Here is a 12,752-nt window from a genome sequence, read left to right as displayed (position 1 = left end):
AATAGGGGTACCAGAAGGAGAAGAGAGAAAGCAAGGGATTGAGAATCTATTTGAAGAAATAATAACTGAAAACTTCCCTAACTTGGTGAAGGAAATAGATATACAAGCCCTGGAAGTGCAGAAAGTCCCAAACAAGATGAACCCAAACAGGCCCACACCAAGACACATTGTAATTAGAATGGAAAATGTTAAAGACAGAGAATCTTAAAAGTAGCAAGAGAAAGACAGCTAGTAATTTATAAGGGAGCTCTCATAAGATTGTCAGCTGATTTCTCAACAGAAATTTGCAGGTCAGAGGTACTGGCAGGAAATATTCAAAGTGATGAAAAGCAAGGATATACAACTAAGACTTCTGTACCCAGCAAGGCTATCATTTAGAATCAAAATATAGATAAAGGTCTTCCCAGATAAGAAAAAGTGAAAGGAGTTCATCACCACTAAATCAGTATTACAGGAATCTTAGAGACTTCTTTAAGACCAAAAAAGAAAAAAAGAAAAAGAAAAAAATGAAATGGCAATAACTACATATTTATCATAATTACTTTAAAAATGTAAATAGATTAAATGCTCTGATCAAAAACATAGAATGGCTGAATGGATAAGAAAACAAAATCCTTACATATGCTTCCTACAAGAGACTCACTTCAGTTTGAAAGACACACACAGACTAAAATCAAAGGGATGAAAAAAGTTATTTCATGAAAATGGAAATGGAAAAAAAAAAATCTGGGGTAGCAATACTTATACCAGACAAAATAGACTTTAAAACAAAGGCTATAACGAGACAAAGAAGGACCCTATAATCCCACTTCTGGGTATTGATCTGAAGAAACCCAAAATGCTACTTCGAGGGGACATGTGCCTCCATAAATTCATTGCAACATTGATTACAATGGCCAAGATGAGGCAGCCTGGGTGTCCATCAGTGGATGAATGGATAAAGAGGAGGTGGTACATATATACAATGGAATATTGCTCGGCCATGGAAGGGAATAGGTTCTTGCCATCTGTGGCAGCATGGATGGACCTGGAGGGTATTGTGCTGAGTGGAGTATGTCAGACAGAGAAAGATAGATGCAATATGATTTTACTTATATATGGAATCTAAAGAACAAAATAAGCAAACAAACAAAACAGAAACACACACAAAGAACATTTTGATGGTTGCCAGATGGGAGTGGGGTTTAGGGTTTGGGTGAAAAAAGGAGAAGGGATTAAGAGGTACAAATTGGTTGTTACAAAGTAGTCATAGGAATGTAGGGTACAGCATAAGGAATATAGTCAATAATATGGTAATAAGTATGTATAGTGTCAGACGGGAACTAGATTTATCGGGTGATAGACAGGAGAGGGGTTGGAGGACAGGGTGAAAAAGGTGAAGGGATTAAGAAGTACAAATTCGTAGTTACAAAATAGTCATGGGGATGTAAAGTGAAGTATAGTGAATAGTCAATAATATGGTAGTAACTGTGTATAGTGCCAGGTTAGTACTAGACTAGTCAGAGAAATCACTTCTTAAATTATATAAATGTCTAACCACTCTGTACACCTGAAATTAATAGAAAATAATGTTGAATCTTAACTATTTGAAAAACCAAAAAAGCGGGGGAAAAGGTGAAGGGGAATATGAGGTCCAAATTTCCAGGTATAAAACAAGTGAGTCATGGGAATGTAATGTACAGCACAAGGAATATAGTCAATAATATTGTGATAGCATAGTATGGTGTCAGATGGTTGCTGGACTTATGGTGATCATTTTTTAGTTACATAAATGAACAACTATGGTGTATACCTGAAACTGATATAATGTTGTATGTCAGCTATATTTTTTAATAAAAATCTTAAAAAAAAAAAGAGTGAGGGTTGCTATTAGGAAAATAGCAAAGAAGCTCCAGAAATCATTTTTCGGTCTCTGGATTTTAGGTCTCTAATCAGCTGAAATTATAGTCACAGAGAGATCCCTCTCCCACACAATTTCAGCAACTGCAATGGAATTAAAATAACAATAGTAATCTGATAATGGGAAAGTCATAAATCAAAAAGCTAAGAGTAACTGCTGCAAATGAAGGCTTGATCTGAAAGACATTTTAGAAATTGCACTGATTTTGTAACATCAAATTGAAGTTAGAAATTTTTATATTAAAAAAAAAACCCAGAACCTGTTTTCCAGTAGATTCCAGTGGACAATACTCCAGGCTAAATCCATGATGCTTTATATTCATGCTTGGTCCTGCTCCCAAATTGCTCTGCAAGCTTAGAAAAATGGCTGAACCTTTGAGATCAAGTTCTCCCAATTAAAATGTGGATTAATAACATGCTCAGAGTTGTCCATATGTCACTCCTAGTAGGTCAGTTAATTTATTAAGAACATTTATGAAAGCTCTTTAGGTATTTCAGGTTAAAGTTACCATAACATAGCCAAGGTACCACATCCGGTTTTCCAAACCTGGTGTGCCCTAGATGTTATTTGTAAGTAAAATCTTATAAATGTGTTAGCAAAGAGATACAAAATGCCTTTATAAAGTGAAGGATCCTTTTGAAACCCCAACATTGGGTTATGCAAGTCTATGTTTTCAAAACCAGATTTTCTAAAAGCATAGTCTACCTTTGGTACTGTTTACATTAAACACACAAAGCTATTCAGAGAGGTTAGTGATAAGAGCTATCTTAATGTCAGTATGACACTCTAAGAGTCCCAACCATGTCACTGATCTAGAAACTAATAGAAAACTTTTAACTTTGGGAAAAACTTGTGTTTCCCTGGAAACTTCAAAATATAGGATGTTAGAGAATACCCGGGAATCACAAACAAGCTGGAGTTTTTCAAAGTAACTTTCAATGTCTATCACTTTACTGTGAAAAATATAATAAATTCATTGTATAGATGAAAATGACACATATTATTCAAATATTTATTTCCTGTTGCAGAAGAAACCATCAAGGAAAAATGCTTTCTATTGTATCATTAACATAATTTACCCCAAGAATAGAATAAGATTTTCAAATAAGAATAAGATTTAAAAATAGTTAGTGGGGCACACATGCACGCACGCACACACACACACACACACACACACACAATCTTTTTATATTCCCTGATTTAACAAAAAAATGTTCTGGAGAAACTGTAAACCTGATTGAAAAATCGGGTAATCTTTCTTTCTTTGATTTTCTGCAGCAGTTACTGTCTGTATGAATTATCTGGCATGAGTGAATTATCTTGTATCTTTTCATGCATGTACTTCTTGTCTGTATGACTAGAAAGTGAGCTCCTGGAAGGAAGTTCTCTGTGGCATTAAGCCCAACGCCTTGTACATAACCCCGGTGCCTGAATCATGGGGTGACGTGTGCATTTGCAGGCAGGAGCCTGGTGAGATACACTTAAAATCTTTATTCATTGATTTACAAAATGTACAGTATTTACAAAATTTAGGCATTCATCCCATATTGACATGAACGTTGTGGGAGTCTAAAAATAAATAAGTAGCACATAGGTTCATGTACACTTCGTGGCTCTTTGCACTTTAAGCCGTCAAGAATAGTGGGATCTAATGGAAGGTTTACTGTGGTAGACAAGTCAGATGGATGACCAGTCCTGGGCCTTCCACGTGAATGAATGGTAATTCCGTGGCTCCTTGAGGCTGGGAATGGTGAGCAAACTACTTTCTTTAAATGCCAGCCATTCTGACAGGCACACAGGGTGTAGGCAGCCACATCTGTGTGCAGTTTGCAGTGACCCCCTGGGGTGGCAGATGACACCTGTAGACCTGGTCCCTGCACACCAGCCAGGGAGGCTTGGGAGTCCACATTTTCTCATTAAGAACCAACATTTGGACTTTGTCTCTTATTCAAATTGCATGCAGTATTTGGATGGTGTCAGTGGAGAGTGACCATGCACGAAAATGTAGGTGTAGATATGTACATCATCAAATTGTAACTGTCTTATACCATCTTCGGATGTAGGATCAACCTGTCTCCTCTTTTAGCAAGAGGAATGAATGAGGAAAACATACCTTCACCCCTCCCCCAAAGAAAAACCATCTGGGGACATATGTAAATGACGTTCTGCAGAGGCAGGACTAGACAAACTCCACATGATGAGAGGGGCAAATTCCCATGAAGCCTCATACCGATGGTAATTCCACCTTCCCTTCCACTTCATTCCTGCCTCATCCCATGTAACTTAAACAGGAAGGAAAAGGCTTCACATTCTTGAGCTTCTTAGAGCCTCGGTACCTTCATCTGCAAAGTGGAAATACTAGGAATATTCCTTACATGGTTCTTGCAGGAAGTACATGACCTAACTTATGTAAAGTGCTTAGCATAGCCTGGCACATAAGAGGCGATTAATAAATGTCTTACTTTCTCTCCCTCTTCTTCCCCAGCCCAGTTATAAGCAATGTATGGATAAGCCTGCCAAACTCTGATTTAAGGCCCTTTTATGCAATTTTGATAACTGTGTATCAGAGTTACCACTGTCAGTTCAGATTTGGTCCCTGAGGAGGTCTCATTTTCTGAGCCAGAGACATTTTCCTGTCAGGGCACACGGACCCTGACAACACGGTCCTCTGTATCAGCAGCAGCTCCACCAAATACGATGCAAAAACGCCCATAACCCTGCAGAGAAACTCGTACCAGTGATTGTCACCCAAATACTTCTGGAAACACACCACGGAGGAAACCATGAGCAAAAAGCTCGAGGCCAATACATTACTCTTGCTCACAACATAAGGAACATAAGTAATTTTTTTCAACACTGGTGCCAGTATTATACATACATATATTACAAGCTCTACCACTGTTGAAAAATAAGTATTCTAATTTGATCCTTTTGTTCAGAATAAAGAATCTTTTATAATATATTTTAGTTTCTAGTTATGCCATACAAAAATAAATATTGTATAAATGACTTACAAGGAAGAAGAAAGAACTGTAACTTGGGGTGCCAAAACTATAGGATGGATAGTGAAACTTTTACCCTCTACTTTAAAAGTAAACATGTGAAAGAAATAACTTCTCACTGGGTCTCCTTACTAGTCTCACCATCACCCCACTGGTCCACCTACTTCTCATCCTAGGATATTAAGTGTTCGTTCCCTAATCTCCAGACAACTGAATGCAGCATCTTCTCCCTACAGTCACTGGGGATTTGAAAGAGGAAGCACGGGGAGGGCTCTCGGGCAGCATGAATTACAGACGGAGGAAGATCTGGCTGAGCCACTTACTAGAGCCTCCCAGTGAACTAAGATTCCTCCACACATTCTTTTCATTTTGAAATCCTCTGTGTAAATTAGCTATGTCTGAATAGAACCCCATGACTGGAGAAAACAACCCCATCCTGCTGGGGACACCCTGACCACCCAGTGATCCCGGTGGGCTCCACAATCTCAAGGAGCACAAGAAGGTGCCAAATTCAGCCCCATCTCACCAATTATATGACGGGATAAACAGCCACTCTATTGACGCTAGTTCCATTACGTGGGGAAAAATTCTTCCGCAGCCACTCCTCCCCGTGTACACCAAACTTTTATGACTGCCTTTTTATTTCCCACACAGCGCAGTGGGAATATGATTCCCACTATTGGAAGGAGAATGTCGGAAAAATTAAATTGAACAAATTTCTTACTACCTTTCTAGGGAGTTAGTATCTCCAAGGAAATAGTCCATTGATTTTGCAATCAAAGATTTAAAATTCTAAAACTGTAAGTGAATTCACGATTATATTTAAACCAGTGGTCCTTTACCTTTCTCCAGAGAAACATACAATCATTCATGTCCCTATAACATACTGTCCCTATAACTCAGAGGGTCCCAGGACCTCCTGCGGCTCATACATCTACTCCACATTAAGAGCTCCAGATCTCAACAAATGCAGAACTATTTCTTGGAGTGAAAACAAAGGGCTGTGGTATAAAACTCAGGGTCTGTTTTAGGGGCAGGCTAGCTATGATGAGGTCTTGGACTTGAAATGGCTACATGGAAGCAATGACCGTTCCTCATGGTAAGTGGAAATGCTTGGCCGTGAAGATATTCTCAAGCGTTGTGGTTTCACATGTGTGACTATTGTCAGGCCAACAACTCATGCATGACTGTGGACCATCACAATCCCCGTGGATCACTACTACACGTGGTGACTTGGAGCTGCTACCATGTGAGTCCCAACCACACCCACAAGCAGGACACTAGCAGTGACACGCAGTGTGGGTGCCCACTTGTCTGATTGATGGGCGATGTTGTGGCAAACGTGGCATCGGTTTCATTTCGGGGGAGTGGCAAGTTACAGATATTTCCTTCACAACAGGAAGTACAGACCTGAAAGAAAGGAAGAGAGAAAGAACAATGAGGAGCTGGCAGATCTTGGCAAGAAGCAGGAGGAGACAGCAGCCCTGCATTTAAAGGGGAAGGATGAAATTTCACCAGGAAGCAATGTAGTCAAAATGAAAGCCCCCAACTAAGGATCAAGGGACATGCGTTCTGCTTTTGACGTCCCACCATGTGCTTATTACAGTTTTACAACCTTCCTAGGTCTCAGCTACTCCATCTGTGAAGTGGGAATTATAATACTTACCCTGCTTCTCCCGAAAAGGCTTTCTGAATATTGAGGAAACTGTTAAGAGGGCCACTTTCACTTGCCAAATTTCACAGTGAAAGTGAAGTGGCAGCAACCCAGATAATTTCAATATTTACTTTCATTAGAGTTGTCTGAATAATTCTCTCCATTCTCACGGGTGAGTTAAGATTGGAAGGGTTTTCATTTATGCAATTATTCCTGCTTTATACAGGCTTTACTTGTGGATCATAAGAAAGAAATAAACCCAAAGAATTATTGACAGGAGTTATTTTAGGTCATGGCTACACTAAGTACAGACCAGCAGCTTCAGGATCAACTGGGAGCTGATTAGAAATGCAGAATCTCAAGTTTGCCCAGAAATTGAATTAGAATCTGCATTTTAACAAGGCCCCGAGTGGTTCATATGCACAGTGGTGTTTGAAGACTGTGATGGTTAATATCCTCTAGTCATTAGCCTCCAGAGATTTCAAGCTGGTCACCACTGACAACGGCTGGGAAGACATTATAAAGTTGGGGACGTAAACTAGGGGTCAGAAGTGAGTTTGAATTCTGTTCCCATCACTTACTAGCTGCGTGACCTAAGCGCATGATATCATTTCTCTGATCTTTAACTTCCTCCTTGGTAAAGGAGCCACAATAATGCCTGACAGCCAAGGCTAGCTTGTTTGGGGTCAGGTAAAACCCTTGGTTTTACCTTTCATATTTCAAACGTAGAGCAAGTAGGCAAATTATACTTTAAAATTTAATTCTTAGTGTATTTGACAAGTCTCTTGAAAATTAGGTGTCTATCTCCTTTAGAGAAAGAAACGCCTCGTCACACAGAGTGTTCCAGGGTATCTGAGTTGGCCTTGTCCCCAACTCCCAGGAAGGCGGCCTGATGGGGAGAAGTGGGCCGTCTCCAAACAAAGGCCAAGGTCTGATACACAAGCTCCTGTGTTCAGCCAGCTTGGAAGGACCAGCAGGAGAGTCGGGGGCATTCCCCAGTCCAGCACTCAGGCCGCCTTTCTCTGATTCTTCTTATTCTCCTTCAAGGCTGCCCTCAAAGGTCATTTTACCCTGAATGCTCCTGTCCAGGCACCAGATGGAGTTTCAGGGGAGCAAACCCACAAGGAGATGGTTCTCTCATCACCTACTGGAATGACATGGGAGCCAATGTATACCTTCTCCAAATCAGCATTCCACAGAAGACACGAGCCACACTTTACAGAAACTTATCAAAGCTCAACAGCCTTGGCCATCCCCACGGGAGTGAACTGCTGGCCCATCGGCAATGCTTTCCCATGGGCACATAACTTGTCCCTGCTCTTCTTCCTTCTGGTAGCTTTGTGACTTTCTGCTGAGTGAGTAAAGGGCTTACAGTAATTTCCCACACCCTCTTGGTGTAGTGTTTACACAATTTGTGCTGGTTAGCCTATGACCTGGTATACATTTGTATTCTTGTAGAGCAAACAGGAAAGGGGGCATCTTCTCACAATGGTATAAAAGACAGTGAAAAGCCAGCCTACGTGGGGAGGTAAGAATTGGCTCATGGGCACTGGCAGGCATCTGAGGTGGAGGAGGCTGACTAAGCTGCACTGGTCACTTGCTTTGTTGCCCAGACCTTGTGGCCTTCATGCTCGGAGTCTCTGCAGCCAGTGGACAAGCATTCTTCCAGCGGAACACAGCGTTTGGTGACAGAGATGCTATTTCCTGTGACTTCCATGGTGTGCTGAGTGTAGCAGTATCTGGTCTCTGTCAACACAGAAAAGAAGTTTTAATTGACATAGAAAATATTAGTCTAACCTGCCTGAAAGGGAAACAGCAGGAATGTCAACACTACAAGTCCTGAAAATATCGAACAGCACATGGGATGTACACTGTGTTGGGCTTATGTCCAATCCCAAAATTGTCCTTGGAGAGACCCACTTCATTCGCCATGGTGGGAGGAGAGCCTTCTGAAGACTATTGGTCTTTGCCCATCGTAATCCCCATAAACCAAGACCTAGTGGCATCATTCTTTGCCTGTCAACAAATTTTGCCACTGTACTGATTTTTATTTTTAGGGGAGGAGTGGTTTGGAGGGATGATTTAAGGTGTGACAGTCATAGCAATTTTCAGGAAGATGAAGTGACGGAAAAGTTCAAAGAACACAGAGTTAAAGATAAGATATTAGGCAGGTAACCAAGATCTTCAACGAGATAAAAGACTACAGTAGAGGCTGGTGTGTGTGTGTGTGTGTGTGTGTGTGTGTGTGTGAAACAGTTCTTCCCAAGTCAGATTAAAAATAGATTCATTGTATCTGAAAAAAATGACTTTGTCCAAAAGAAAGAACTTCTTGCCTAAGAGCACAGCTGGATTCTAGAATTCATTACACAAGACAACTAAGCCAACAATGAAGGTGTCCCAAAATTGAGGAGCATCATTCCTCCCTAGCATGGCTCTGTGTCATTCCAGGAAGGCAGATGAAGAGAGACCATGATGTGAGTAGCTAGTGGTCCCTCTAAGTCTTAGGAATCTGAAAACTTGAGATTTCTTCAAAAATTCCATGAACAATTTCTTAGTTGTTATTTAAAGACTAAAGAAATTTTTGTAATTTTTAAGTCCTCCAGGCAGTGTTCAGCTTTCTAAGCCTGGGATTTAGTTGAATATTCCTGTTTCATATTCAGATTGAAAAAGAAAATGAATAATTCTTAACAAACATCACTGAGCTGTTTTTCATCCTATCTTGGACCCAACTTTGCATACTTTACACAGGTTGGATATTTAGTGGCTGTTATGGAATTATGACTTTTAATGATATTTATTAGGCAATAAAAATTCCCCCCACCAGATCCTGTCATAATTTTGGCAATTTTTAGCCAACGTATAATGTCCAAAGAAGAAAGCTGAATCGTTTTAGGCTGTGAGAATGAGCTAATACAGACCGCACTGACACATCCTGGGAGTTATGAAAATTCGGGGGGTTTTAAGCTTCTAGGTACCCACACAGCACAGGAACCTGAGTGGCCTCTGATTGAGTCTTGCTAAGGGCAGCAACTCTTCCCATGGTTACACTCTTGGTGGGTGTACCTGGGCGGAGTCTGTCAATGCTCTCCCCCAAATACTGCCCCCACACTGCATTGCACCCTGACCAGAATTTTGTCAGTTGGAATCAGGTCAAGGCCTTCCTTAGCTTGGACCTTAGAGCACTCTGTCGAAGGGGGGTCAGTCAGGTTCCCCTGTGAGCTCACAAGAAATGGTGACAGCTTTAACCTGGCAATATTTCTCTCAAAGCCTTAAAATATTTTAAAATTGAAGGGATTGTTTTATTAATGAAGAGGCGATGGCAGCTCTTGTCTGATTTTTTTTTTCTTTTTTTTTTTTTTTTTTTTTTTTTTTAAGGCTTTGACAGATTTAACCTGTGGAGGCCAGTGACCTGAGGGATGCACAACATCTTCCAAAGAAGACTGGTTTAGTTCTCTGGTATCAGCTTGGACGTTTATGGCCATGATAGGTACACTTTTCCCACCCCACCCCAACTTCAGATATTCAAGAATGCAATAAAAAAGGAGCGTTATGTTCTGTCTCCTCTTCATGCTGACAACCAGGAGCAGCTGCCTGAGGTTTTATTGCTCCAAATGTAAATCTGAGTAGATAAGATCATATTTTATGGAACAAGTAAATCATCACATGGTTTCAGTTTTGGAAAGTGATTTGTCCTCCAAATAGTGAATTACCCTGTTTTAGGCAAGCCGTAGAATAACAATTGGTGATCCTGATATAACTGCCTTTTGTTTACACTTTTATGTCGGTAACAAACTCTCTTTTAACTTATTAATTGGAAACTTATTTCACTGAACAAGAGACAACATCTAATGAATCCTTTTTTTTGGGGGGGGGGCAGGAAAATATGCAAAAGCTCAGTACCTAATAAGCCAATTCTTGCCATTCTGGGGGAAAAGGGCAATCCGTGATGAAGCTGGATAATAATTTTTTCTTACACTTCACCAAGCCCAATCCATAAACAAAGATATATTTGCAACACCCATTACTTCCAGCACCAGAGACTTCAGATCTTAAGTATCAATCCCTTAAAATATCCATTCTACTTCTTATCTTACAAACCCCTAGGTAAGTTATGAAATGTGGAAAAGGGTCCTGTGGTTAAATAAGTTTGGGAAATGCTCAAAGTTGAACAGGTTTTTTTAGTGCAAATTGCTGAGAGCCTTGAATTTGTACTGTGATCTGCAAGGAGGTGGGGACAGAGCAGGCAGAATTTCCCAAGCAGAACTAGGTGGACCCCACGTGGCTTATCACTGGACCATAGAATTGATAAAAACTGAATTTCAGCCACAAAGCATTGCTCTCCATGCATTTTGAATAATCCTTGGGTTAGTAATGAGGTTATATGAGAACCAAGCCTGCTGATAACTTCACACTAAAAGGATTTCAAAGGCTTTTATCTAAAAGATAAAAGATGGATTTGAATTTCTACTAAGTTAGTTGCAGCCTCTAAAATCTCATATTCTGCACTGCATGGTATTCCCAGAGGTTGTGAAACAAAAGTCTTTTACTGTGAGATTCACAGGCATTCAAGTAAAATCAGAACTGAGTAAAAAAGCTTAATCAACTATTGGAAGACACAAAATATAATTTTCATGAAATTCACACATATACACACAGATTCTACAAACTAGCTCTGAAATTTTAAAAAGGTTCAAAACTAAAATGTAAATTTCCATTTACCCATCAACAATCAGTCTCCAATAACAGAAACTATATAAAAACAAACTACACATAAAATAATTTGAATTGAAATGGACATTAAAAATGACCAGCTCTTATCATTCAGTTATTTTCTGTGGCTCCTCTAATTTTGGTTTCTTTACATTCAAGTAATGCTAGAGAACAGTTCACCAGGTCAAGAAATTTAACGAGAGGAAAATCATTATAATCACAGCATTATAAATTGTATTGAAACTCTCAGCCCTTCACATCCTGCCTTGCTCCTTCCAGGTCCTCCGCTGAGGGGACTGTTTGCCTAAGTGTCCAACTCTATGCTCTTCTCCCGTCTGATCCGCAGGATTTCTTTGCAGGTCCAGGTGCTGTGGGATTCCCCACCCTGCACTTCAGAGCTTTGCCTTCTTCTAGATTTTCTCCTGCATCGCTGGTCTCTTCTCTTCTAACACTTACCCTAACCCGAATGTCTGTATTCTCCCAAGTTCTGTTCTTGAATCTCCTAACCAAGTGATCTCATCCAACCTCTCATGACATTATCTCCAGTCTGATTCTCTCTCCTGGGCTATAGACCCAAATTTCCAACTATTTCCTGGATATCACCAGTAGCACCTTGCGCCTCACACCTCATATCTCAAGCCAATCACATCACTTCCCTCCCCTGGCCTCTGTTTTGTCTTCCTGTGTTCCTATTTCAGGAAGAGACATCCTGAGATGTGGCACCTCCATCTTGGACTAGAAACTTCAGAATCTGCTCCGATGTCTCCTGCCAAGCTGGGAGTCTCCAAGTCCTCTGAAATGTCTCCACTACCCATGTGATGTTTTCTACTCCATTTTTCCATCCCCCCAGTGCAGGACCTCATCATTTCCTATCTGTCTCTGACTTCTCTCCTTTCTAACGCAGGTGCCAGACAATGACCAGGTAGATTACTGAAACCAAGGTTAGCTCATGCCACTCACCACCTATGAAAGCATGAATACGACTTAAAATCATGAACGAGGCCTGACAAGGAGCCCTGACTGCTTACTGCTGGGCCTACCAGAGTGGCCCGTAGATGATCTGTTGCTCTCGCTCTGCCGTGAAGCTGTGTCAAGAGTATAAGTCACTGTGCTTCCCTGCTGGAAGCATCAGTTACATTGATAACTCAGAGCTTGGCATCTGAAACTCAGCACTTATTACTCAAGGTTCTCCTTGATCTAGGCCCCTGGCTACCCCATCATTGCCTACTGGCTACCTTGAGACACCATGACACAACTTTTAACCATTTTTTTTTTTTTTTTCAGTTACAGTTGACATTCAATCTTATTTTATATTGGTTTCAGATGTACAGCATAGACATTTATATACTTCATGCAGTGATGCCTCCGATTACTCTAGTACCCACCTGGCACTATCCCTAGTTGTTGCCACATTATTGACTCTATTCTCTATGCTGTACTTTACATCTCTGGACCATTCTTCACAACAAAAACTTCTTTTCCTATC

At 40.6% G+C, this 12,752-nt stretch overlaps 1 protein-coding gene across 3 annotated transcripts in view; it reads right to left on the bottom strand.

The window, feature by feature from the left end:
• Positions 1 to 2,898: 2,898 nt before the first annotated feature.
• LYPD6 (LY6/PLAUR domain containing 6) overlaps positions 2,899 to 12,752 on the bottom strand; it is a 117,571-nt gene continuing 107,717 nt past the window's right edge. For all 3 annotated transcript variants that reach the window (XM_074336070.1, XM_074336069.1, XM_019737495.2), the window contains 2 exons: positions 8,172 to 8,302; positions 2,899 to 6,312 (listed from right to left, as the gene is read on the bottom strand). In XM_074336070.1, coding sequence (XP_074192171.1) covers positions 6,145 to 6,312; positions 8,172 to 8,302 — 299 coding nt within the window. In that variant the 3' untranslated portion in view covers positions 2,899 to 6,144. The remainder of the gene's footprint in view (positions 6,313 to 8,171; positions 8,303 to 12,752) is intronic.

This window comes from Rhinolophus sinicus, linkage group LG01 (genome assembly GCF_036562045.2).
Source record: "Rhinolophus sinicus isolate RSC01 linkage group LG01, ASM3656204v1, whole genome shotgun sequence".
Lineage (NCBI taxonomy): Eukaryota > Metazoa > Chordata > Mammalia > Chiroptera > Rhinolophidae > Rhinolophus > Rhinolophus sinicus.
The sequence above is the reverse complement of the archived record's forward strand: the minus strand, read 5'-3'. Positions and strand labels throughout refer to the sequence as shown.